The sequence below is a fragment of the Megascapheus bottae genome, chromosome 25 (genome assembly GCF_031878675.1).
Source record: "Megascapheus bottae isolate mThoBot1 chromosome 25, mThoBot2.hap1, whole genome shotgun sequence".
Classification (NCBI taxonomy): Eukaryota; Metazoa; Chordata; class Mammalia; order Rodentia; family Geomyidae; genus Megascapheus; species Megascapheus bottae.
This window is the reverse complement of record NC_143533.1, coordinates 14,936,931-14,964,154: the sequence shown is the minus strand read 5'-3', so window position 1 is coordinate 14,964,154 and position 27,224 is coordinate 14,936,931. Positions and strand designations below refer to the sequence as shown.

Sequence of the window (27,224 nt, the reverse complement as noted above, 5' to 3'; positions counted from 1 at the left end):
CAAAATTCCCAAAATGAATGTTTGTGTGCTATTCATTTTGAATTTATTATATATTGTACAAAATCAGCCTACTTCACATTAAAATACTTACTTTATCTAATGCTTCCATTTTTTTTTTTTTGCCAGTCCTGGGGCTTGAACTCAGGACCTGGGCACTGTCCTTGGGCTTTTTCCAGGCTAGACCTCTACCACTTGAGCCACAACCCTACTTCCAGCTTTTTCTATGTATGTGATAACCAAGTAATCAAACCTGGGTCTTTGTGCATGTTAGGCAAACACTACCACTCGGCCAAACTCCTGGCTCCCTGCTTCCATCTTTTTTAACCCATACATAAAATTAATTGCTGAAATATTTTCATTCCCAAGCTCCTTTCAAAGCTTAATTTGGCCCGCAGTCCAAGATGCAAGCAACGCAAAGGCATGCAAATAAGCTTGGCCAGCTTTTGTTTTTATTAACAAACTCTACTTTGAACATCTCTCAGAGGATCACAAGTAACAGGTATTTTTTAAAAAGCACTTAGTAAAAAGTAAATGTGACTGGGCACACTCAGCTCTTGAGAAGCTGATGGGACCACCTTGGAAATCGAGTTGGCTGAGAGCATGGTGTTTCAGCCGGTCATCCCAGCCCCTTATGCATTCAGGAATCTTCCACAGCTTCTCCCACCACCTTTCTTTTGTGAATAAACAGGAAAAAAGATGTATAAAGCTTTATTATATATAATAAAAAGGGGGAAAGGAATTGAAAGTACTTCATTATGTAACACTTATCAATTCTAAATTAAAAACACTCATATGTTTTTGTATCCATGCTGGTTCTAGGGCTTCAACTCGGGGCCTGTCCCTGACCTTTTATTTTGCTCAAGACTAGCACTCTACCACTTGTGCCACAGCTCCACTCATGGCTGTTTGGTAATTAACTGGGGGCATGAGTCTCACAGATTTTCCTGCGCAAACTTGCTTCAAACCATGATCCTAGATTTCAACCTTCTAAGTAGCCAAGATTATGGACATGAGCCACTGACACCTAGCACAATTTGAAAAGCATTCACAATGCTGGGTGTTGGTGGCTCACGACTAGTAATCCTAGCTACTCAGGAAGCTGAAATCTAAGGATCACGGTTGGAAGCCAGCCTGGTCAGAGAAGTTCCCATGAGACTCTTAGCTCCAATTAACCACTCAAAAACTAGGAGTACTGTGGGTCAAAGTGGCAGAATGCTAGCCTTCAGCACAGAGAGCCTCAGGGACAGTGCCCAGGCCCTGAGTTCAAACCCCACAACCAACAAAACAAAGAATTCAAAACACAATCGTCTCTATAGCTACCAACTTTGCCTTCAAGGGAAGGTCACACTAAATAGGCAGTATTTAACTTAGTCAAAAATATAGAAGCCAAAGATGGGGCCAGGAGTTTGGCCTAAGGGGTACTTGCCTAGCATGCACAAAGATCCATGTGGATTCCTCTGTACCACATACATAGAAAAAGCTGGAAATGATGCTGTGGCTTAAGTGGTAGAGCTCTAGCCTTGAGGAAAGCCCAAGGATAGTGCCTGTCAGGCCCTGAGTTCAGCCCCCAGGACTGGCCAAAAAAAAAAAAAAAAAAAATCCAAAGAATGAAAAGAAAAGGGATAGAAAAGACAAAACAAAACAACTCAACAATGGGCGCATGAAATTAACAAAGCAGGAAGTAAAAAGAAAGGAAAGGGAAGGAGAAACTATCAGATACTTGCCTGCATAACAAAGGAGGTCCTATTACACTCTGTACAGTCACATCATACAGTCCTAGCTGCATGAAGTTCCATGACATTAGATGATGAAACCACCTAATGATGCATTTCTCACAACATTGCACATTGTTAAGCAGTATATGGCCTGGCATCTTTATTTACTGAATGGAACAATTTATTGGAAAGGATAACTATAATAGATTTAAAAAAACCAGGAGAATAGCCTGGGAATGTGATTTAGTGATAGAGCACTTGCCTAACATGCATAAACCTTGAGTTAGCTTCCTCAGTACCACATAAACAGAAAAGGCTGGAAGTGGCGCCATAGCTTGAGCACAAAAAAGCTCATGCCCAGAACTCAGGCCCTGAGTTCAAGTCCAAGGAAGTGGGACTGTGGCTCAAATGGCAAAGTGCTAACCTTGAGCAAAAGAAGCTCAGGGACAGTACACAGGCCCTGAGCTCAAGCCCTAAGGCTGGCAAAAAAAAAAAAAAAAAAAAGCACAACAGTTATCCTGATAACTTCAAAAAGTTCTCAAGTTTTCAAAAAATATTCGCCAAGTAAGCATTAAAATAATGGGCTTAGATGTGTCCAGGTTCCTGAAAAAGCTACATGTGTGATCTCTTCTATGTCTTATATGTCACCTTGGACTCTTCTTGCCCTGATTTTTTTTTTTAGTATAGTAGCCTAGGCTAGTCTTAAACTCCTCCCTCAGCCTCCTGCATGCTGAATTAGAGGTTTGCCCACTATGCCCAGCTCAATCTATCCCATGTGTACTCTTTTTTCTATTGTGCTGTTGGGCTCAGGACCTGGGAGCTGTCACCAAGCTTTTTCACTCAAGGCTAGTGAGACACCACTTGAAGCAACAATGTCACTTCTAGTTTTCTGGTAATTAATTGGAGTCTCATGAATTTTCCTACCTGGGTAGACTTTGTATTGTGATCCTCTGATCTCAGCCTCCTGCCTGGCTAAGATTACAGACCTGAATCACTGGAACCACAGCTCTATGCGTACTCTTAAACAAGAAGGATAAAATAAAAAGCCACAGGGGAATCAGGAGAGAGACTATTTGAATGCAGCATGAATCCTAGCCCTTATATGCATTTATTTACCTGGGCTATACAGTAAAAACCTGTCTTAAGGATAGGGCCCAGGCACTGATTTCAAGCCCCAGGACTTGGCCACCTCCTCCCCCCACACACAAAAAAAGTTCACAAGACTCTATCTCAAACAAACTGCACATTGTGGCACCTATGATTCCAGGCTTCAAAAAGATAATAGGCCATCTAAGAAAAAAAACAAAACACAAGAAACCCCAACTGAAAAATTAAAGCAAAAAGTCAGAAATGTGCCTCAATGGTAGAATGCCTGGTTAGCAAATATAAGAATGCTACCAAAATCCAAACAAACAAAAAAAAAGTTGAGGAAAAGGAAGAAATTCTACCTGTGGCTGGGCTGTAGCTCAACAGTAGAGTGCTTGTCTAGGATTTAGGACCTTGATTTAATCCCCACACAAAGAAAAGGAAAAAGGTATTGTTACGACAAAATTATGCTTTACTCTAAACCACAGTTGCCAGTAAAACATCAGACTTAGTAGACTAAAAAAACAAACAAAAAACAGGGGACAGGAGTTTGAGTTTGGCCTGACAGTAGAGTGAGTGCTTGCCTAGCATGCTCAAAGATTTAGATTTGGTTCCTTGGTACCACATACATAAAAAAGGTCAGAAGTGGTATTGTGGCTCAAGTGGTAGAGTGCTAGCCATGAGAAAGCTGAAGGACAGTGCTCAGACCCTGAGTTCAAGCCCCGGACTAGCAAAAAAACAAAAAAAAATAAAATAAAATAAAGAAAACCTTTGAGTTTGGGGCTAGGAATGTGGCTTAGTGGTAGAACACCTGGCACCTGTCTAGCATGCATGAGACTTTGGGTTCCACTTTGGTATCATATAAAAAATATATCCAAAAGTTGACAGCTAGAATCAGAAAATGTGACACAAACAAGTGGTTAAGTGTAATATCCATGTGTTACCTTTACACAGGTCTTACCAGTTTCTGGTTGGCAGAACGCATACTGGCTGCTCATGGAGGAACCCATGTTAAAGTCGTCAGAATTGTGTGCCTCAACAGCCAGAACCTCTTGACTTTCAATTTCTTCTAACTTAGGTGGTTCAAGGGTAACAATATCAGAGTCATCACTGGCAGTTCCAAAATAGACATTGTGTTCAGGTGACTTTGTTTCCTCTACCTAAGAAGTCACAAATTTACAGAAAATAAATCTAATCATTGTTTAAGATTTTCTGTGCAATTCAACATGGTCCATAACCTTATGAAAATAAGACAATTTCTTTTTTCTTCTCTTCAGTATTGGGGATTGAACTCAACAGCCATATATATGCTTACTTAAAGACATTATGTTTACCCAGTAGTAAAGGACTGCACAGTATCAGGCACGTGATATAAAGTAGGGCTGTTGAATTACTATCATGGTATACAACCATGTGCAAAACACAGTAGAGGAAAGGGCCAGGAGTTTGGCCTAGTGGTTAAAGTGCTTGCCTAGCATGCATGAAGACCCGGGTTCGATTCCTCGGTACCACATACATAGAAAAAAGCCGGAAGTGGTGCTGAGGCTCAAGTGGTAGAGCTCTAGCCTTGAGAAAGTCCAAGGACAGTGCTCAGGCCCTGAGCTCAAACCCAGGACTGGCAAAAAAAAAAAAAAAAAAAAAAAAAACAGTAGAGGCAGGGAGTTTGGCCTAGTGGTTAAAGTGCTTGCCTAGCATGCACGAAGACCTGGGTTCGATTCCTGGGTACCACATATACAGAAAAAAACCGGAAGTGGTGCTGAGGCTCAAGTGGTAGAGCTCTAGCCTTGAGAAAGTCCAAGGACAGTGTTCAGGCCCTGAGCTCAAGCACAGGACTGGCAAAAAAAAAAAAAAAAAACACAGTAGAAAAATTTCAAGCAGGAAATAAAATTAAGAGAAAGGAAAATATCACACAGCATTGCCTATTGCTTAAATGTGGAAATGACAATATTTTGGACATGTGAAGTGGAACAAAACATAATTTTTTTTAAAAAGAGGGGCTGCTGGGCTGGGAGTTTGGCCTAGTGGCAGAGTGCTTGCCTAGCATGCACGAAGACCCGGGTTCAATTCCTCAGTACCACATATGTAGCAAAAAGCCAGAAGTGGTGCTGTGGCTCAACTGGTAGAGACCTAGCCTTGAGAAAATCCAGGGACAGTGCTCAGGCCCTGAGCCCAAGCCCAGGACTGGAAAAAAAAAAAAAAAAAAAAAAAAAGAGGGGCTGGCCTGGGGCTGAGAGCTGTGTCCTAGTGTCCTAGTGGTAGCATGCTCACCTAGCATGCACAAAGCCCTTAGGTTCAATTCCCTGGTATTTCATACTCAAAAAAAGCTAGAGGCCGGGAGTTTGGCCTAGTGGTTAAAGTGCTTGCCTAGCATGCATGAAGACCCGGGTTCGATTCCTCGGTACCACATACATAGAAAAAAGCCGGGAGTGGTGCTGAGCTCAAGTGGTAGAGCTCTAGCCTTGAGAAAGTCCAAGGACAGTGCTCAGGCCCTGAGCTCAAGCCCAGGACTGGCAAAAAAAAAAAAAAGCTAGACATGGTGCTGTGGCTCAAGTGAGCAAAAAGGATCCAAGGATAGTGCCCAGACCCTGAGTTCAAATTCAAGACTGGAAAAAAATAAAAAAAGAATAATAATATTATACAGATTCTTAAAGAGTATTACCATAAGATTTTTCTAAATTAGAAGACAGGAGTGAGGACGGAGCCCAGTGGTAGAATGCATGCATAGCAGAACACAAAACTATTGTTTGATCCCCAATACAGCTTAACTTTAAGAGTAAAATTGGTTAAAAATTTAAGATTAAAACTGGGAATGTGGCTTAGTGACAGAGTCCTTGCCTAGCACACATGAAACTGAGAAAAAAACCATAAGTGACACTGCAGCTCAAAAGAAGCTCAGGGTGGGGTGGGACAGGGTATCCGCCAGAGAGATGGCCTAGTGGTAGAGTGCTTGAGAAAGCCCAAGGACAGAGCTCAGGCCCTGGGTTCAAGCCCCAAGACTGGCAGGAAAAAAAAAAGTAGTTCAGGGACAGTGCCCAGGCCCTGAGTTCAAGCCAGGACTGGCAATAAATTAATAAAATAAAAACTGACCCATTTTTCCATTACACATACTCACAATTCAAATAAGAATAAATCCACAACTAGAATTGAGACTTCAATTAGTAATCTCTACAGATACCGTTTATCACACATTCATGAAGTAAAATACATATTTACCTCGATTGCTGACGTGGTTTCTCCCAAAGCTGGAAAAGCAGTTTCTCTCAGTAACAGTGTGCCATTTTGGCTTTGGCTGCTTCCTGATAAAACACAAAGATCAATAGAAATATTTCTCTTCAAACTTTATTTCAAAAAGCTATATAATAATATAATATGGAATTCTTTCTTTAAAACACTTTTGTGACTTTTTTTTGTAGCCTACTTATATAAGTCAGGATAGACAAAAATCAATTTCCAAGGCTGGGAATGCAGCTTAGTGGTAGAGTGCTTGCCTAGCAAGCATGAAGCCCTGGGTTTGATTCCTCAGTACCACATAAACAGAAAAAGCAGGAAGTGGCACTGTGGCTCAAGTGATAGTGTTAGCCGTAAGCAAAAAGAAGCTCAGGGACAGTGCTTAGGCCCTAAGTTCAAGCCTTAGGACTGGTAAATAAAAAACAAAAACAAAATTATTTCCAGTATGTTCAAGTGAATTTAATGCATTATTAATTAATTATAAGCCACTATAAGAAATGGTAATTATTACAAATTTAAAGACAATCTGAGATACTGAACTGTTATCATTTAGAATCTATTAAGAATTGAAAAGAAAGCTAATATAAGTAAAAGCTCTACCTTGTAATAACAAAATGACTTAACCCAAGATGTTCCTAGGAACTAAGAACGTCTATTTTTAAATACCAGGGAGCATATTTCCTGCTTAGAAGTTCATTCATCATTCCTCAGAACCAAAGACACTCTCTGTGCCAAAAAAAAAGTTTACCTATAGACTGCCTATACCTTATAAGCATGTTGTTATACTGTATATATTTTATATTCATTAGATAAATGAGTCTTTCCCCCCCCCCCCCCCCCCGAGTACTAGTACTTATACTCAGGGCCATATGCTCTTGCTTAGCTTCCTCTATTCCCCAAGTTAGCAAGGCTGGCGTTCTAACACTTGAGCCATGCCTCTACTTCTGGCTTATAGCTAAAGAGACGCATGGGACCGGGAGTTTGGCCTAGTGGTTAAAGTGCTTGCCTAGCATGCATGAAGACCCGGGTTCAATTCCTCGGTACCACATACATAGAAAAAAGCCGGAAGTGGTGCTGAGGCTCAAGTGGTAGAGCTCTAGCCTTGAGAAAGTCCAAGGACAGTGCTCAGGCCCTGAGCTCAAGCCCAGGACTGGCAAAAAAAATAAAAATAAAAAAAATAAAGAGACTCATGGAAGCTAGATATAGGCTCATGCCTATAATCCTAGCTACTCAGAGGGCAGAGATAGGAGCATAGTAGTTCTGAAGTCAGCCCCGCACATGGGAGTTTGGGACAGGAGAATCAATACAAAGAAGCCCTGTCTCAAAAAGAAAAAAAAAAAAAAAACTACACTTAGTTTGTCCAATATATACAATCTCTTTTATTATTCTCAAGTTAAAATATAGTTACATTATATTTTAATTTCATTCTTTTTAAGGTTTAAGAATATGAAAAGAGGGGCCGGGAGTTTGGCCTAGTGGTTAACGTGCTTGCCTAGCATGCATGAAGACCCGGGTTCGATTCCTCGGTACCACATACACAGAAAAAAGTCGGAAGTGGTGCTGAGGCTCAAGTGGTAGAGTTCTAGCCTTGAGAAAGTCCAAGGACAGTGCTCAGGCCCTGAGCTCAAGCCCAGGACTGGCAAAAAAAAAAGAATATGAAAAGAGGCCAGAAGCGTGGCCTAGTGGTAGAATGCTTGCCTACATGCACGAACCCTGGGTTCTATTCCTCGGTACCACATACTCAGAAAAGGCTGGAAGTGGTGCTGTGGCTCAAGTGGCGGAGCATTAGCCTTGAGCAAAAAGTGTCCAAGGACAGTGCCTAGGCCCTGAATTCAAGCCCCAAGACTGGCAAAAAAAAAAAAAAAAAAAAAAAAAGTTTATGAGGTAATGACTAGTGAGTTGTATTTCTCTGTATAAATAATGAGGGAAATATATTCACCACAACCACAGAAAACCACATGGTGAAATGCCATTTCACCAAATTCTAAGGCAAATACTCTATACATGATCACTGGAAAAAGTTTAATCTCTTTATTAGTCATAGTTAATAATGGCAAGCAAATTCCATCTGACATCAAGTGTCAAATCCACCTTCATGTAATATATGTATGTAGTCATGTAATAATAATCACTGGTTACATATCCAAATAACAAGCCCTTAGGGCAGGGAGGGGACTGGGCTCAGCCAGGCTTCCTTAAATCCACTTTAGTTTCATCTAATCGGCACTTAAGTTTTAGTTCTTCATGACCAGACCACTGTATCATTTGCCAGAAAAGCTACAAAACACCAAAGGCACAAAACACCATACTGGCAATGTCACTCAGGTATCTGAAGGTTTTAAGAAATGAGAATTTAACCACTCACCTCCCTGCTCTATCTTCAGTACTTGTACTTCCTCTTGCTCTAGAGATGAACATTCTGGGATAAGCTCACAGCTGTCACTGCCTGAGACAGAGTTCATCATTTCTATATCAGACCCCTAGGGAAAAAGTGATCTTCAGTTATTAGTATATTATCACCTCAAAGCTGGCTGTGATTGCACAAAAGGCTTCAGAAATCAGACATCCTAGCAGGATACCAAAGGCTCACACCTATAATTCTGGTTCAAAGCCAGTCTGAGCAGACACATTCAAGAGAGTTTTATCTCCAATTAACTAGCAAAAAGCTGAAATTAGACACATGATTCAAGTGGTAGAGTACAAAACTAGAATAAAAAAGTGAAGCAGAGAGGCTCTGAGTTTAAGCCCCAGTAAAAGCACACACACACACACACAAAAATAGTTCTAGTTTAACTGCTATAAGAAATGGTTTATTTGCATGTGGTTTTATCTTTGAATAAGTTGAAAATTTTAATTTTTTATATTTCCAAAATACCTTGCAAAGTGCATTGTCAAATATGGTTCTACAAATGATAATAAACTAACTGTCCATGCCTATGATACTATTCGGGAAACGGAGATGTGAGGATCATGGTTTCAAAGTCAGCCCAAGCAGGAAAGTCCATGAGATTCTTATCTCCAATAAACCAGCCAAAAATCCGAAGTAGAGCTAGGGCTCAAGCGGTAGAGCACTAGCATTGAGCAAAAGAGCTAACAGGGAAAGCGCTTAATCTTGAGTTTTTAAAGTCTAGGACAGCATACACACACGTACACACATACAAATAAATACATACACACACACACAAAAAAAAAAACAGGCTTGGACATTTCTGAGATTCAAATTTCTTTTATGAGCTCATCAAAATAGCACAGGCATTTTGTCTCTGGACCCACTTCACACAGACTTCAAACCTGAAAATCCATTCTGATGCTTCCCTGCCATTATCTTCCACAGATGCAACTGAATAAACCTTTTGGATTGGATGACCTTCCCTTTGGAGTACAGAAGTATCTGGAACATGTATTTATTTTACTTTTTACTTTTGGTACCATACCTCCAGTCCAGCATTTTTTTGTTGTTGTTGGCCATGGGACTTGAACTCTGGTCCTGGGCATTGCTCCTGAGTGCTTCAGTTCAAGGCTACGGCCCTATCCCTTAAGCCACAGCACCACTTCTAGTTTTCTGGTTATTAATTGGAGATAAGAGTCTTACAGACTTTAGTGCCCAGGTTGGCTTTGAACCAAAACACAATCCTCAGACCTCAGCCTCCTGAGTAGCTAGGATTACAGGTGTGAGCCATCGAACCTGGCCAGTCCAACACTTTTTGCCACTTAGTTGGAGAAGAGTCTTCTGGGCTTTTCTGCCCACGCCGACTATGGTGCTAGGATTATAGGCATGAGCCACAACCCTAGATTCTCTTCATTTTTTATAATAAATATATTATCAGTGTGTGAAAACAAACCAATGCTTACTATGTTCTAGTTATATATATTCATTGTATGTATCATGCTACTATAAAGCTTATTTGAAGATTTGTCTAGCCCTACAGTTCTATCAAGCTGACATAGATAACATAAATGGATGTTCTCTATTTTACTTTTTGACATCCTGTTCAATTTCCTATCTTTATACTCAGCCAACTTACTTAATTTTTCTAACATTTAGTCTTCACAAATAACAAGAACAAGTTGGGCACCAGTGGTTCAGTCTGTAATTCTAGCAGTGAGAGACTAGAGTAGGCAGAAAAATTAGCTCAGCTCTATCTCCAGAGTAACCACCAGAAAGCTGGACGATAGACATGTCTTAGAGACGTGCCTAATAAGCACAAGGTCCTGAACTCAAAGCTGCCAAAAAGGAGAGAATGAATGCAGAGCATGGTGGTACATACCTATAATCCCGGCACTCATAAGGCTAAGGATCAAAAACTCAAGGTCTATACAGGGAGACTCTGTTCTTCACAAATCCTGCCTCCAAGAGAGAATGAAAATAATCTATACTATTACCTCACCCCCCTTTTCTTTGGTGCTGGTTCTGGGGCTTAAACACATCTGGACCTCAAGTTCTCTGTTTTTTCCACTAAGGGCTGTCACTCTACCTCCACCTCTGGCTTTTTGGTCTCATGAACTTTCCTGCCTGGGCTTGTTGAAATCCTCAGATCTTAGCCTCCTGAGTAGCTAGGTTTACAGGTGTGAGCCCACTAGCACCCAGATCACAGGGCACTCTTTAAAAAAAATTCTAAGAATACAGGCCAAGGACAAGGCCTACCAATAACGAGTCAAAAACAATTGCCTAATATTTCAAAGCTAAGGAAAACTATGTACAATGATGTCGAAGATACAACTAAACCAGATTTCAGCAGATTTAATATTGAAGGGAAAATTCCGAAGCAACAATGGATACATTTACTTTAAATGTAGAAAAATATGGGCCTTAGGGCTGGGAGTTTGGCCTAGTGGTAAAGTGCTTGCCAAGCATGCATAAAGACCCAGGTTCAATTCCTCAGTACCATATATATTTAGCAAAAAACGGAAGTGGTAATGTGTCTCAAATGGTAGAGCACTAGATTTGAGAAAGCCCAAGGATAGTGCTCAGAGTTCAAGCCCCAAGACTGGCAAAAAAAAAAAAAGAAAGAAAGAAAAAAAAAAGAAAAGGCTACTCAGGAGGCTAAGATCTGAGGATTGAGGTTCAAAGCCAGCCTGGGCACTATAGTCCAAAAGTCTTAGCTCCAATTAATCATTAGAAAAGGGGAAGTGGGGCTGTGGCCTTGATCTGAAGAGCTCAGGGACAGCATCCAGGCCCAGAGTTCAAGTCCCATGACAAAAATATATGTGTGTGTGTGTGTATGGCTTATATAACTTACCTCATGATTGATGACCGTCCAGTCACAAGATGAGTCACTGTCACTGGAATTTTCAGACATTTTTCAGGTCTACAAATACAAGAATACAAGAACATATTGACTTATGGCATCCTTTTTTAAATTTCTATGGGAAGCTCTCTGTGTCATGTGACCTGACCTTCAGGTGAAACAGACAATGCACCCATATATAGATTTACCATATGATATTTGAGTGTGCACCTACAGATCAAATATAATCCACCTCTGATAACAAAGAGACCCCCCTCAACTATAATAATATGCAGTTAAATTGTTTATTAAAATAAAGGGAAGCAAGGTGGGTCATACCAGTGGCTCATGTCTACAATCCTAGCTACTCAAAAGCTAAGATCTGAGAATCAAAGTCTGAAGCCTGTACAAGCAGGAAAAAGTCCATGAGTCTCTATCTCCAATAAACTAATAGAAAAGCAGAAAGTGGAGCTGTGGCTCAAGTCGTAGAGTTCCAGCCTTGAGCAAAAAGCTCAGGGACAGAAGCCAGGTCCTGAGTTCAAGTCCCAGAATCAGCACATAAAAAGGAGAAGAAAGAAGTGGGGGAGAAAGGGGACAAGCAATCAAGCCATCAAGAGAGCAAGCAGTGTGGGCTGAGAGTTTGGCCTAGTGGTAGAGTGCTTGCCTAGCATGCACCAAGACCGGGGTTCGATTCCCCAGTACCAGAAGTGGTACTGAGGCTCAAGTGGTAGAGGGTCTAGCCTTGAGAAAGCCCAAGGACAGTGCTCAGGCCCTGAGCTCAAGCCCAGGACTGGCAAAAAAAAAAAAAAAAAAAAAAAAAAGAGAGAGAGAGAGAGAGAGAGCAATCAGTGTAAAAGAAAAATATAGAGTGAGGGTGTAGAGCAGAAGGGGCAGGAGAACCCAATTTCACTCTGAGAAGGTCAATGCAGTGCCAAAGAGATACCAACAGCAATGGCCTGAAGGACTGCCTGGGCTTCAACGCATGTTCTCGGCTGGCCTGGGCTGGCTACGTTGTGAGCCCCTGTCCCACAATGAAATAAACCAGGACAAATTTGTAAAAAAAAACAAAGCAACATTGCTTTTGCCTCATTAAAGATAACTGGAACCAATTACCTGATAAGATGGTACCCCTCATCATTCCTGAGTAACTACATTTTACTATGTTATGGAGAATGTCAAATTTCCATTTCCTTATCTTCTAGAATTACACACTATGGAGAAGAATGTGGAGCACTATTATCCCATAATTCTGAAATTCCGAAGAAAAACAACCAATAGCCTGTAGGCAAAGGCCCCATGTACTGCCGTGCCCATACAGCCAGGTGAACTGAGATGGCTGTCAACAGTATTTTCACATGCTTTTCCAAGCTTCTGTTCCAAAGGAGAGGGTTACAGGAATTGGTTTTCACAATAGAGCAGTTAGAAAAGCCTCTTGGATGTGCTCAGCACAAGTTGTAAATTATAAACAGTTTTCATATTTTTTCCAAATGAACATACCTATGATTTTGTTGATAACATAAATATATAGATATATATCCTAATATTAAAAAGAACAATTTTCACCAAGGTGTGAAAACTGAACCTAATTTATTAAGCTATTTAAAGAATCAAAACTGGGCTGTCAGTTTGGCCTAGTGGTAGAGTGCTTGCCTAGCATGCACGAAGACTCCAGTTTGATTCCTCGGTACCACATATATAGAAAAAGCCATAAGTGGTGTTGTGGCTCAAGTGGTAGAGCTCTAGCCTTGAGGAAAGCCCAGGACAGTGCTCAGGCCCTGAGTTCAAGCCCCAGGATTGGAGGGGAGAAGTAATTTTTGGCACTATGAGCTCGATTTAAAAAAAAAAAAAAAAAAAAAAAAAAACAACTACTTAAGCCATGCCTCCACTCCTGGTTTTATTTCCCTCGGAGTATCTAGTGCTGTTTCCCTTACGGTTGGCTTTCCCACCACCACCTCTCTATCTGTGCCTACCTCATAGTTGACAAAGCTTGGCTTGTTCGTTGAGATGGGACTCATTTCTTTTGTTTTTTGTATTTTTTTAATGTTTTACTATAAATGAAAATTAAGATGTCATGAAAGTATGATTATGAAGCAGAAGGCACCTGTTGTAGATAAAAAACTGGCTCACTCGGTAGGGGGCACAAGGACCACACAAAGGTCATCCATAGTGAGATTACTGACACCAGTCATCTACCATCTAAAATTTCATTTTAAAAACAAATTTAAGGGGGCCCTGGCTACTGATGAACTTCCAGCCAGGGAATATAAAAGATGAACCATTTACAGGTGCCTCAAATCTCCACAAACACACAGTTTTACAGAAATAAGCCTAAAAGCAGGAATATCAGGCCATGTTGAAGCATGCTCTTGAGAAGCAGTCTGCATTTTAGGATGTTTGAACAAAGTGTTTTTCTCCTGCTGCAGTTTCCTTTGAAGGAAAAGTGTTTTACTCCTCAGTATTAGTTTTCTTCAGTTTTGATCTGTCAAACTTCTCTACTTCGGACATGTCTGGCTTATCACTAATTTTGACTGGAGACCTGGTGACTCCGGCTAGGACCTGGGCTGAAGACAAAGGTTCGTCTGCACCATGCAGGTTGGGTACAGGATCTCACTTCTTGCCCTGGCTTGCTCTGAACTAGGATCCTCACCAGTTAGTCACACGAGGCTCTAATTATTTGTTTGGAAGAGGCAGGCCTTGGGATTGGGGAATATAGCTCAGTAGAGAGCATTCTTCCCCAGGATGCACAAGGCCACAAGTTCAACCCAATACACCACCCAACTGGAGATAAAATGAAATACCCACTAAGAATTTTTATTAAATAAAATTTAGTAATGTAAATAATTGAAAGAGCTATCAAGCTTGAGTCTGGTGGCTTAGGATTGCCTATAATCCTACCTACTCAGGAGATTCAAAGCCAGCCCGAACAAGAAAGTCTGTGAGACGCTTATGTCCAATAAAACACCAAAAAGCCAAAAGTGGAGCTGTGGCTCAAGGGGTAGAGTGGTAGCCTTGCATGAAAAAGCTCAAGGACACTAATAAGACACTATGGTGACAATGAACTGTACAACTTTGTGAATGGGGATGGGAGGTAAAAACCGGGAGAGACTAAGGGAAGGGGGTGACATTATCCAAAAAGGAATGTGCTCTTTACCTGACTTATGTAATTTTAACACCTCAGTGCATCATCTTTATAATAATAATAAAGCTCAAGGACACTGCCCAGGCTTCAAGTTCAAGGACCAAGATACATACATACATACACACACACACACACACACACACACTTCAATTTCAATCATAGCAAATGACAAATCCAAACATCTTCAGGATGATCTTAAGTCAGAGGAATCCAGTGTATAATCTCAGCACCTAGGAGGCTGGTGGAGATGGGAAAGTTTGAGGCTAGCCTAGGCTAGATAAATGAATTCCAGGTCAGCTTGGCATACACAGCAAAATCCTATCTCAAAAAAAGAAACACATGGCTGAGTTCACAGTGCAGAAATGCCAGCTTCAAGATTACATGCATCATAAAAATAAAGGCAAAGACAACCAGTCCATGATAAACAGGCTCTCCTAGTGCAATGGGACAGAGAAACACTGAAATCTAGCAGAGGAATAAATTCACTTTATCCATGTTCAGAAAGAAGCAGTAATACTGCTACACAGCAAATTATCTCTTGATCTAGAAAATAAATTCTGTAGAAGTGAAGCAACAAATCATTACCTTCTAAGTTTCCTTCTCTGATGTAACACCCTGAAATTAGGAAACCAAACCCACTACTGCCTTATTTGAAGATTGAAACTCCCACCTCTGATAAAGTTTGAAATAGTGAGTAAACAGGAGAGAAATTAAGGTCTCTGCAAGTAGGAAATAGTCCTTTCAGAAGATATTCTCTCATTGAAAAAAAGACCCTGAGGTTCCCAAGGCTGTTGTATTTCAATCTGAAAAAGCTTGTAAAGGCTATTAGGTGACAGACAAATTCATTATTATTGTTGTTGCTGTTGTTATTATTATTAGAATGATAGACAAGTTCATTCTAACCTCAGGGGTACCTCCTGGCCCCATTATCCTCCTTCGCACATATACCTTCTTTGTACAGAGAAACATATCTATTTTTTATTTCAAATATCCTTTTCACAAAATGATAATTTGATGTAATTTTGTCATAGCCGTCTTCCATTTGATAAGGAAAGCTAAAATAAAGATACAAACATTTGCACTGTTTCTCATTTGTTAAGATTTGCATACCTGATTACAGAATAGAATGCATGTATTGTTACTTTATAGTAGTATTACTAGTATTTTTTTTTTTTTTTGCCAGTCCTGGGCTTGAGCTCAGGGCCTGAGCACTGTCCTTGGACTTTCTCAAGGCTAGAACTCTACCACTTGAGCCTCAGCACCACTTCCGGCTTTTTTTCTATATATGTGGTACCAAGGAATCGAACCCGGGTCTTCATGCATACTAGGCAAGCACTTTAACCACTAGGCCAAACTCCTGGCCCCGTATTACTAGTATTTTATCAACTATAAAATTAGTTGATATTCTATAATTACTTCATAAAAGTCATTACTATCCATAGCACTTTTTATTCATGTACTTGCCGTTTACCTTCGTTTACCCATATTCACTCTTTAAGTGCATAGATTACTTAAAAATTTCTAAGACTATTGGACGTGAATGTTCTAGGTCAACTTAACTTGAAGCTAGCCACATAGTTAGATGCTCTAATGGCCAGCGTTAACCTCCCCAGAAGAAGGTGTCAAAACCACTAAGAATCTCTCCTGAAGAGCTTTCTATTTTATACAGTCTACTCATGAGATAAAACCAAAAGCCCATTTTAGGACCTAACAAAAAAATTAGCTACTTCCTATTAGACTAATGATCTCTCTTACACTTTTCAACATGAGACTAAAACAAAATTAAAGGCCTATCCAGAGAAATGCATTACAATTTAAGAGTCTTTATTGCAACAGAGTGCAAAGTCACTGTCAGGAGAAAAGCCAGATTTTCTTCAACAGAGAAAATACTACACCAAGCTGTACCAAGTGATCAAATGAAGCCTCATTTGACTTTTTTTCAAGCTTTTCCATCAAAAAGTATGCAGCATACCTAGCTATCACACTTCAAATGTGTAATATTCTTTATGCAAATGTCACTTATGCAGTCCAAAAATACTTTTAGTAGGTAGACCAGCCTGCCACTTACAAAATGACCAAATCTGCAAAACTGATTTCATCTTCACAAATATCCCAGGAAGGGAACTAGCTATTATTTATAACTTACAAATATAAACAAAAGCACTCAAAAGAAACTAACTTGGAATCATTAAAGCCTTTGAATACCATTTTCCATTGTTGTTCATTTCACTGTGTGGTGCTATTAACCAGAAGTAAGGTTTCAGAAAGATAGTGATTTGTGGACAAGAATAAAGAAAAATTCCATTTGGTTTCCTATAATGAAAGGGAAAGATTTCTAACTCTTGTTATTTATCTTCCAATACTTCCTCAAAAAACACTAAGTTCTTTCTAAAGTTTTTCACACACTAAAAGGCTTTTTATTAAAAATTTCCTAAATATATTAGCTAGATGAAATTCTGCATACATATGGCTAAATTTCATCTTAATGTTCAAACTGAAAGATGATTTGGTCACATTTACCCAAAAAGGGCTTCTGAAGCCAACATGTATTTCTAACTGTTGTAATTTAGTCAAAACTGCAGAAGTTGGGCTGGGAATGTGGCTTAGTGGTAGATTTCTTGCCTAGCATGCAGGAAGGCCAAGGATTGATTTCTCAGTATGATGTAAACAGAAAAAGCTAGAGGTGGGGCTGTGGTTCAAGTGGTAGAGTGCTAACTTTGAGCAAAAGAAACTCAGGGACAGTGGCCAAGGCTTGAGTTCAAGCCCCAGGGCAAAAACAAAAACAAAAACAAAACAAAACACCATAAAAACAACCACAAACAAAAACTGCAGAAGTACCAGGGAGAAGGAGTTCATGAAAAATTGTTATCACAACATGGCAACTTCTTAACCTTAACCAAACACAGACACAATTCTGCCTGTAGTAGTTCTGCATGGTTAGATGAGTCTGCATTTCCTGTTTCAAAATACTGAGGGCTTGCAGCCAGGACTGCCCTTTTTGAATGTTTTTTAGAGACTACTACTTTAACAATAAAGGTAGGCAAAAAGGAGAGTGGGGGAAAATAGTGAAATTTGGAGAAAGTACCTCCAAAACAGAAAACCTAAAATGAAATAAGAATAAATAACTAATAACAGGCTTCAGAATACAAATTTTGTTACAACTAAATGGACACATGGGACTTTTCAAGGCTGATAACAGCAAGAAGACATATTACTCTTATGAAATAAGTTTTAAGAAAAATCAAACATGAGAAAGGGTATCAATGTTTGTGAAGTAATGCACCTTCTAGCTGGTGAATATAATGTAACCCTTCTATTAATTACAATAAAAATAGATGAAAAAAGAAAAATCAAAATAAAGGCTATGTAGCCAATATACAACCTATGTATGCACATCCAATAAAAGGATAAAAATTTAAAAACCAAGTAGTCCAAAATATCACACAGGTAAACTACGGTACTCAAATGACTCAATGTTAGCAAGCTTAAAACTCGTAATAATAATAGCATCTGGGCAGGGCAACAAAGGCTCACACCTGTAATCCTACCTACTTAGGAAACTGAGGTGTGAGGATCTTGGATCGAATCCAGCCTAGCAGGAAAGTCCATGACACTATTATCTCTAATTAAACACCCGAAAGCTCTAAGTGGAGCTGTGGGTCAAGTGGTAGTGTTAGCCTTGAGCAGAAAAGGCTGAGGAACAGCACCTACGACCTGAAAATTGGTTGTATTTACATAAAAGCACAAACAGGCAAGAAGACAGAAATATAACCACCTGCTCGACGGTTTAGTGTACAAAACTGCTTCTAAGTTTTGTGGTGCTGGTTTTACACTAGGGATTGAACCCAGGGCACCAATGCTGGGCAAATACTCTATTGCCAGCCCCTTCAACGTATGGGCTAAAATTCCCCAAGCTGGCCGCAAACGAGATCCTCTGGGCTCAGGCTCCCGAGTAATCTAGGACTTCAGAAGGCTCCCAGATGCTTGTAACCGGAATCTCACCCATAGGAGTAAAAGGGTTAAAACTTACACAACAATAAGATACTTTTTCACGGATCCACCCGGGGATTCGAATTCAGAAAGGAATTAGCTATTCACATTCAAAGTAGTGGTAAATACCCCAGGCCCGGAAGGGGGGGCGGGGGCGGAAGGGAAGGAGATATGGGAGGGGGAGGACTACTAAGATTCTAACCTAAGGCAAAGATGCGGTCCAAGAGTGGCTTTGCAAGCTCACTTTCAGTGACAGCTGACAAAAATCACTCCTAAAACTGGCAGTTCTAAGGTAACTACCAATTCTGACTATTTTTAATTTAAAAAAAAAAAAAGGTCCCCTTCGGTTTCTAAATAAAGCTGAAGCAGGGGAAGCGCAAATCTCACCACCCAAGGTGCTCTCTTAATTGGCTGGCGCTCCCCTGCGGGAAAGGGTCGGGATAAAGTAAAGGTAAAACTTGGCTCGCGCACCGGCGGCGCCAGGCGGGACCGGGCCAGGCGGGACCGGGCCCTGCGGAGCTGGGCCCTGCGGAGCCGGGCGGGACCGCTGCGTCCTGAGCCCATCCACTATGAAAATCCCACGCTCGAGGGTAGAAGGGGGAATAAGGAAAGGGGTTTCATCGTTTTCCCACCCGGCGTGAAGAGCGGAAATCTCAGCCGCATAAACGTGACCATTTCATCTTTCCTATTCCTGCCACGGCGGGGGCTGACGCGTCACCGAGAACGCGGGTGGGGGGGGGCTTGAAGTGAGGGCACGGAACATCTTACCATACGGACTCCACCCGTCCCCACTGAGGAGCCCGCTGAGCCCGCGGGGAGGGGGCGGCGAGGAGGGAATCCTCACGGGGTTCCGGGGCTCCTAGGCTCTCCGACCCCCACCCCGCGGCACAGCTCGCGACTGCGGGGGGGGGGGTGGGGGGGGTGCAGTGGGAGACCCGCCGGCCGGGCCACGCCGCCGACCCCGCGGGTCGCAAGGGCGGCGCGGTCGCTGCGCGGCGGCAGCGGCGCGCAGGGAACCTCCGTGCCCGCCGGGGCCGCCCCCACCTCGGAGGGAGACCTCCCCAGCGTCCGCTCGGAGAGAGTCCCCGAAAGCGGGCTCTCAACTCTCCTCCTCACAGCCAAAACTCGACCACGAGCTTACCTAACTGGGCAGCACCACATCCACCAGACGCAGCCGGCTGTCACGACGCCGGCGGTCAAGGCTCCAGGTGCCAGTGACGCTTCTCATAAAAACAACAACCTGCTCGCTCGCAGGCGTCCGCAGCTGGGGAAGCGGCGGCTGGCGGGGCGTCGCGGTGCATGCCGGGATATGTAGTTCTCCTTGGGCCTCGGGCTTTGAAGGTTGCGAGTGGAAAAGAACTACGATTCCCGGAGAGCAACGCAGCCCACCGCGGCCGGAAACTGGACTTGAGGAACGCGGATCCCCACAACATCCGGGCCCGTGGGCCGGCGGCCGGTTGCTATGGAGATGGGTTGCAAACCACTACAAAGGATTCGCGGTTTCCACCTACAGAACTACGGAATAGACCCGATGGCTTTATCGGGATATTGATCCAGCCTTCTCTTGTATTGCTTTAATTGGTTGCAGGTAAAAGGGCTCAGGGCCCTGGCCGGATTTATCAGCCGTTGCGGGGAGAGACTGCACTTGCGGAAGGAATTAAAACCCGGAGGCAGAATGACTGACCTGAACGGGGTGGGTTTGGGTTACGGGGGTTAAGGCTTTTGAGGATTCTTTGATGAGGCTTGAGGCACCACTCACTTAAGCCCCCCTCTCCCTGCCATCTCCGCTCCCCGCTCCCAAGTCACCCCTCCCCTGGCAGACTCGGAGCTTTTCCTCTGCGAATGTGAATGCACTGGCTTGAAGTCGTTGCTGCCAAGGTGGGGTGGGAGTAGGGGCCTCCCACGGTTTCACCACGGCAAAATTCTGGTGATAGCTTTAAACAGTGCAAAGGTGTCTGAATTTAAATAAAATGTATGTATTTTGCGGTGCTAGGGATCGAGTCCTGGGCCTTGTGCGTGGTTAAGTGAGCGCTTTTTACCACTTAACTTACATATATTCCCCAGCCCTGTACTTTTAATTTTCATGTAACACTGTACCTTGTCCAAAAGAGGAGGTGTAGCGAAAGAATACATGGTGGTGCACCCAGGAGAAACAATGGAAAGATTTCATCCTGTCCTGTGTAAGGGGATATATTTCAAATCCTAGGTTTCAGATACTGGAAATGTTTCCTTACAGTGTCAACTAAGTGACTTAGAAAGGAGGAGGAGGGACCCATGGGGAGAGAGGTTTAGTCTCTTTTCTCTGGCTGGCACTGAGCACTGGACTCTGCCTCCAGGCACGAGTTCCTTGTACTTCTTTAAACAATTTTTCTGTACCCTAAACCTCAAGATTGTTTTGGGTTCCCGTCTGCCATTGAACATTCTGACTGGATCTGAACATCATGAGAGGGACCAAGTGATGTAAACCAAAAGTTTCTATAGATATTAGTATCCTTATCATTTAAGTGCTGCTGCTTTTTAAACATTAACACTATGCCTGGAGGGAAAGTAACTTTGGCAAAGGTCAACTCTGAAGATGACAGACACAATAAGACCTTCTGAAAAAGTTCTTATGATCGTCAATAAAATAAGGCAGACTAAAAAATAGTAAGGCAGATATCTGGCACTGAGGTTCAGGCCTGAAATGTTAGCTATTCAGGAGACTAAGCTCTGAGAAATCATAGTTTGAAATCAGCCAGGGCAATACAATCTGTGAGACTCTTATCTTCAATTAACAACCAAAAAGCTGGAAGTAGAGCTGTGACTGAAGTGGTAGAGTTTGATCAATGAGTGAAAAGACTAATGCTAATGCCCTGAATTCAAGTCTTAACACTCACACAAAATAAAGGCAGACACTGAGAATATAGGAATCATAGCATAGGCAGACAAATTATAGTAGAGATGTCTGATGAAATATTTTTAACATTCTTTTTTATTTTTTGTCTGTCATGGGACTTGAACTGGGTATTGTCCCTGAGCTCTTAAACTCAGGGCCTGGGCATTGTCCCTGAGCTCTTAAGCTCAAGGCTACCGCCCTACCCCTTGAGCCACAGTGCCACTTCCCATTTTCTGGTGGTTAATTGAAGAGAAGACTCTCAAGCACTTTAGTGCCGGGCCGGCAGTGGGACTACCTAGGGGGCTGGCTGTGAACCTCCATCCTCAGATCTCAGCCTCTTGGGTAGCTAGGATTACAGACATGAGCCACTGTGCCTGGCTTTTTTAACATTCTTAGATTTGAGGGTGGTAAATTGTACTAACAGTCACAAAGATGTTAGATCTGATATGAGAATGATAATGAGTGGCTACTCAAAAGGACTGAAGAGAAGTCCAGATCTTTCTTTTTGGAATCTGTAGCATTCCATCTATTTACAGACATCAGTGTTCTATGCCCCTCTGTAAATGTGGCTTCAGAAAATTTTAGTTCTCATACAATAACATTACACATACTGCAAGTTTGTGTCAATTGTTTTTTGCAAAAATTGGTAAGTTCATAAACTTTATAAAATCTCTGGAGTATGCAGAAGAAATGGAATAGCCTTAGAAGAAATCTAATAGGGAGGCATGATGATAATGTATGTCTGTAATCCCAGCACTGAGTTTGGTATAGGAGTTCAAGGCCAACCTTGAGGTTACAGGGTCAGACCCTGTCTCAAAAATAAAGGTTTATTAGGGAAAACATTCATGTACAATATCAATAGTTGACTGATGTGTAGATTGAATATGATTTTACAGTGCTTTAAAACAAAGACTGGCTCAGATTCATTTCAACTTACTGTATTATATGTTTTTAACTGGCTTTTCCCTCTCGGGAGGAGGAGGATAGGTCCCACTTGTGGGACCAATTACAAGACCCAGCACCAATTGATCAGGGAAAGGAGAATGGGATTCTTGAAATATAAAATGAGGGGGAATGATAGGCTAATAAACCAGAGAAATGTCCTTGGCTTCTTAGAGATGAGCAGGATTTGCTGGGCACCTTTCTGTCTATTTGATCTTTCCATGGGTGTTTACAGCAATTGTCACCTCTCCAGGCATCCCAGTGCATCATTTGGCAGATGGGGTAACTGGTCTGGCCACCCACCCGTTGTCTCTGGCTTCTAAACAGTTTTAGCTAGCCCACCTGAACACCAGCCACTAGACAGACAGGCATCTAGACTTCACACTAGGTCACTAGAAACGATAGCACCTTCTCGTAAATAAGAACTAAAACTAGTCTCGAGTCCATTTTAAAACAGACATAAGGTGATTATTTATTGTTTTTGAGGTAGGGTCTCCCTCCATAACCCAGATAGGCCTTCAATTCATTACCACTTGAGCCACAGCACCACTTCCAGCCTTTTCTGTTTATGTGGTATTGAAGAATGGAACCCAGGGCTTCATGCTTGCTAGGCAAGCGCTCTACCACTAACCCACATTGCCAGCCTGAGGCTAACTTTTATGCATCTGTCTTTCAGGATAAGAAAAATGCTTCTGCTACTAATATAAACATGGACACGGAATGCAAACCACTGCCTACCTGTGTGAACCCGGGCAACCCAGTGTTCTCCTGCATGCTGGATCCGAAGACACTCTGCTCCACGACCTCTCTCTCTCAACCCAAGATGATTATGTATAAAACCAACTCCAGCCAGTATGGCGAATATTTACCAAAGCCACAGTTTTTTCCCTACAATTATACTCCAAAGGAGTACAAATTTTCCAGCCATATCAGAATGACTGGGATGTATCAGAATAATGGTCTAAACACTGCCCCTGATAGAACCAGAACCCTTGATTGTTCTAATTTTCAACGTACTCTGTGAAAATAAGATTCCCTTGACAATTTAAGAGGAAACAGATTTGTGAAAACGCGTTTTCAATTTAGGGCTAGTCCCTAAACTTAGAATATGAAAAGATTTGAATAAAATTGTTTATGTACACCACTTGTGTATTGTTTTCTTTTTTGTTTGTTTGTTTTTAGTGAGTCACTTGGCTTGAGCTTGCCCTGGGTGCTGTCCCTAAGCTCTTCAGATCAAGGCTACCACTGTACTGAGCCAAGCCCCACTTCCCTTTTCTTTTTTTTTTTTTTTTTTTTTTTTGCCAGTCCTGGGCTTGAGCTCAGGGCCTGAGCACTGTCCTTGGACTTTCTCAAGGCTAGCACTCTACCACTTGAGCCTCAGCACCATTTCTGGCTTTTTTTATGTATATGGTACTGACGAATCGAACCCGGGTCTTCATGCATGCTAGGCAAGCACTCTACCACTAGGCCAAATTCCCAGCCCCACTTCCCTTTTCTTGAGGTTAATTGGAGTCTTTTTTTTTTTTTTTTTTTTGCCAGTCCTGGGTTTGACCTCAGGGCCTGAGCACCGTCCTTGGACTTTCTCAAGGATAGGACTCTACCACTTGAGGTTCAGCACCACTTCCGGCTTTTTTTTCTATGTATGTGGTACCAGGGAATCGAACCCGGGTCTTCAAGCATGCTAGGCAAGCACTTTAACCACTAGGCCAAACTCCCAGCCCCTAATTGGAGTCTTTTAAAGAGTCTCAGATCCTTTTGTGCCCAGGCTGGCTTTGAACCTTGATCTTCAGATCTCAGCCTCCTACAGAGCAAGGGTTACAGGCATGAGCCACTGCTGCCCAGCCTTTTCTTTTTTTATTGTGATTAATAGAAGGGTTACATTATATTCACCAGATAAAAGGTGCATCACTTCACAAACATTGATACTCTTTCTCATGACATGGTCCCCATTTCCCTCCCCCCCTCCCCCCGCCCAGCATTGTTTTCTGAAACAAGGTTTAGCATGTACCCCAGGACTGGCCTTTCTACTCCTGATTCTCTAACCTCCTGAGGGCTGTGATTATAGGAATGTGCAATGGTTTTTGCTATTTTGTTTTTAGGGTAGGACATTGTATAACATTATTATTTAAGAGACGCTGTCTGTGTAGCTGAGACTGGCCTTCAACTTGTAATCCTCCCTCCTCAGCTTCCAGAGTGTGAGAACAGGTGTGCCACCAAACCCACTTCCAAGCAAGGACATCACATTTTCACAGTAGCCAGCCGACCTCTAGTCAATATATAGAGAAAATGTAGCCAGGGCTGGGAGCGTGGCCTAGTGGTAGAGTGCTTGCCGAACATGCATGAAGCCCTGGGTTCAATTCCCGGTACCACATACACAGAAAAAGCTGAAGTGGTACTACGGCTCAAGTGGTAAAGTGCTAGCCTTGAGAAAGTTCAAGGACAGTGCTCAGGCCCTGAGTTCAAACCCCAGAACTAAAAATAAAAAAAAAGGGAAAGAAGAATGAAAATGTAGCCAAGCACAACTACTAACTAACATTTATTTTAATATGGACTGAAAATAATAAAAGTGTATAATATCAAAGACTGACTAGGCCAAGTGGAATAGTTAACCCTCTCCTGAAAGAAGCATTAGAGCACAGGTCTTACATTTTCTTCCCATGAGAAATAAAACTATCTCTTGGAGTATGCCTCCCTAAAATAGAAATAAATGTAATTTCTCCAGAAACCTATTTCAAAAAATTTTGAGAAAGTTTTTTTTTTTTTTTAAATTGTGAAAGCACACAAGGGAGAACGAGGTGGGGGAGGGAAGATAAGGGAAGAAATGCAGCACATGGAGGGCAGAGCCAACAAAAGACTCTCCAGAATGCTTGAACTTTAACTTCAAACCTCTAGCCTTGAGTAGCAGCAATGCCTGTAATCTAGCATGGAGAGGCTGAGGGAGGGGTTTTCAAGGTCAGTTCGGGTAACCACAAATTCCAGGCCAGCCTGGAGCCCATGGGAACATCCAACCTAAACTAAAAACTAACAACCACTAGAACCCTCATGAATCATCATAGAAGACACCCCTACCAGTTTACCATAAACTTTCTGTTGGGCCGGGAGTTTGGCCTAGTGGTTAAAGTGCTTGCCTAGCTTGCATGAAGACCCGGATTTGATTCCTCGCTACCACATACATAGAAAAAGCCAGAAGTGGTGCTGAGGCTCAAGTGGTAGAGCTCTAGCCTTGAGAAAGTACAAGGACAGTGCTCAGGCCTTGAGCTCAAGCCCAGGACTGGCAAAAAAAATAAAACAAAAAAAAAACTTTCTGTCAACCCCAACCACTCAAGAAGCAATGACTGCTATTTAAATAAGACACTTTTTCACAGGACAATACTTTTTGTTATCTTGCGTTTTCATCCATACAGTGTAGACCATTCATGCTTTCCTTCATCAAACTATCCTTATAAAATGCTCCTTATAAAGGATTTTAGGGGGCCGGGAGTTTGGCCTACTGGTAGAGTGTTTGCCTAGTATGCACAAAGCCCTAGGTTTGATTCCTCCATATCACATACACAGAAAAAGCCAGAAGTGGCACTGTGGCTCAAGTGGCAAAGCACCAGCCTTGAGCAAAAAAAGTGTCCAAGGACAGAGGCCAGACTGAGTTCAAGCTCCAAGACCGGCAAAAAAAAAAAAACCCCAAAACAAAACAAGGAAGAAGGTATCAGTAGCTTTTGTCTATAATCTGAGTTCCTCAGTAGGTTAAGATCTAAGGATTATGTTTAAAGCCAACCAGGACAGAAATGTCTGAGATTCTTATATCTCCAATTAACCAAAAATCTAGAAGTGGAGATGTGGCTCACATTGGCACAGTACCAACTTTGAGTCAAAACAAACCAATAAGAGCATGATACCCTGAGTTAAAGCTCCAAAACCAGTACAAAAACAAGAAAAAAAGAAACTTAGTCATGACCAAGTTTTTCTATTGTCAATACATGAGGGGACTTAAAAATGAGGAGCTGCATAAAGCTTGCAAAAGAAGGAAATTGTGTCAACATTATAGGAAGAAGGTTGTTTGGTGATGGCATGAAATTCCTTTTTTTTTTTCAAACTAATTCTCTTTTGCCAACTGTCATCATACTTTGATTTCCTATCTATACCTGCTTGCAAGAAAAAATGAAATGTCACATAACCTGTAAGCATTCCCACCTCATTTTTTTTAGTATGAATTAGGAAGTTACAACACCTTAAAGGGCTGTATATGTGGGTGTGTGTGAGGCAGGATCTTGCCTCATACTCAAGATTCTGCTGCCTCAGCCTCCCGAAGGCTGGGGTTACAGGTGGGTACCTCCACATCCAGTACCAGCCTACAGGTGGTCATTTTGGTTGAGCCTCTCTGCGCATCAAGCAGGAGTGCCACACTTTCTCTTTGCTTCTCCCTATTTCATCCTGTTTTGCTAAATAAATATTAGTAGAATTTTTTTTTTTTTTTTGTGGGTCATGGGGCTTGAACTCAGCCTGGGCGCTGAGCTCTTCGGCTCAAGACTACTGCCCTACCCTTTAGCCAAGCTATACTTCCCATTTTCTAGAGGTTAATTGGAGATAAGAGTCTCAGGCCTGGGCTGGGAGTTTAGCCTAGTGGTAAGAGTGCTTGCCTAGCATGCACAAGACCCAGGTTCGATTCCTTGGTACCACATACATAGAAAAAAGCTGGAAGTGGTGCTTTGGCTCAAGTGATAGAGCTCTAACCTTGAGAAAGTCCCAAGGACAGTGCTCAGGCCCTGAGCCCCAGCCCACGACTGGCAAAAAAGAGTCTCAGGTCCATAGTGCTTGGGCTGGCTTTGAAGCTTGATCCTCCGATCTCAGCCTCCTGAGTAGCTAGGATTACAGGCATGAGCCATGGTGCCCAGCCGGGGGGGGGGGGGGGGGGGGGGATTTAAAGGTTTAATTTTGGCTTGTTTATTTGTGGTGCTGGGTTTCCTTCAAACCTATGACCTACCACAAGCTCAGTGAGTACCTTACCACTAAACTCCATCTCCACACCC

General features: G+C 42.1%; 2 protein-coding genes and 1 pseudogene across 5 annotated transcripts in view; 1 reads left to right on the top strand and 2 right to left on the bottom strand.

Annotated features, from left to right (window-relative positions):
* Ccpg1 (cell cycle progression 1) overlaps nucleotides 1-19,654 on the bottom strand; it is a 31,865-nt gene extending 12,211 nt beyond the window's left edge. Inside the window, exons 1-5 of one of the 3 annotated variants that reach the window (XM_090358361.1) lie at nucleotides 19,528-19,654; nucleotides 11,270-11,338; nucleotides 8,395-8,509; nucleotides 6,015-6,097; nucleotides 3,763-3,961 (exon numbers count right to left, since the gene is read on the bottom strand). In XM_090358361.1, coding sequence (XP_090214487.1) covers nucleotides 3,763-3,961; nucleotides 6,015-6,097; nucleotides 8,395-8,509; nucleotides 11,270-11,329 — 457 coding nt within the window. In that variant the 5' untranslated portion in view covers nucleotides 11,330-11,338; nucleotides 19,528-19,654. Of the gene's footprint in view, nucleotides 1-3,762; nucleotides 3,962-6,014; nucleotides 6,098-8,394; nucleotides 8,510-11,269; nucleotides 11,339-12,370; nucleotides 12,460-19,527 lie in introns of those variants that run through there. The other 2 variants (XM_090358363.1, XM_090358362.1) reach the window with 2 other exon arrangements.
* On the bottom strand, nucleotides 13,643-13,774 carry LOC150046442 (thymosin beta-15A pseudogene; annotated as a pseudogene).
* Nucleotides 19,655-19,717: 63 nt separating the features above from the next.
* Pierce2 (piercer of microtubule wall 2) lies at nucleotides 19,718-23,338 on the top strand. 2 transcript variants are annotated; one of them, XM_090358371.1, is made up of 2 exons: nucleotides 19,718-19,974; nucleotides 22,880-23,338. In XM_090358371.1, exon 2 carries the CDS (start codon nucleotides 22,913-22,915, stop codon nucleotides 23,225-23,227), a length of 315 nt encoding a protein of 104 aa, XP_090214497.1. In that variant the 5' UTR covers nucleotides 19,718-19,974; nucleotides 22,880-22,912; the 3' UTR covers nucleotides 23,228-23,338. The 2 variants fall into 2 exon arrangements, with proteins under 2 accessions (XP_090214497.1, XP_090214496.1); XM_090358370.1 differs by having other exon boundaries at nucleotides 19,719-20,079.
* The last annotated feature ends 3,886 nt before the right edge of the window (nucleotides 23,339-27,224 follow it).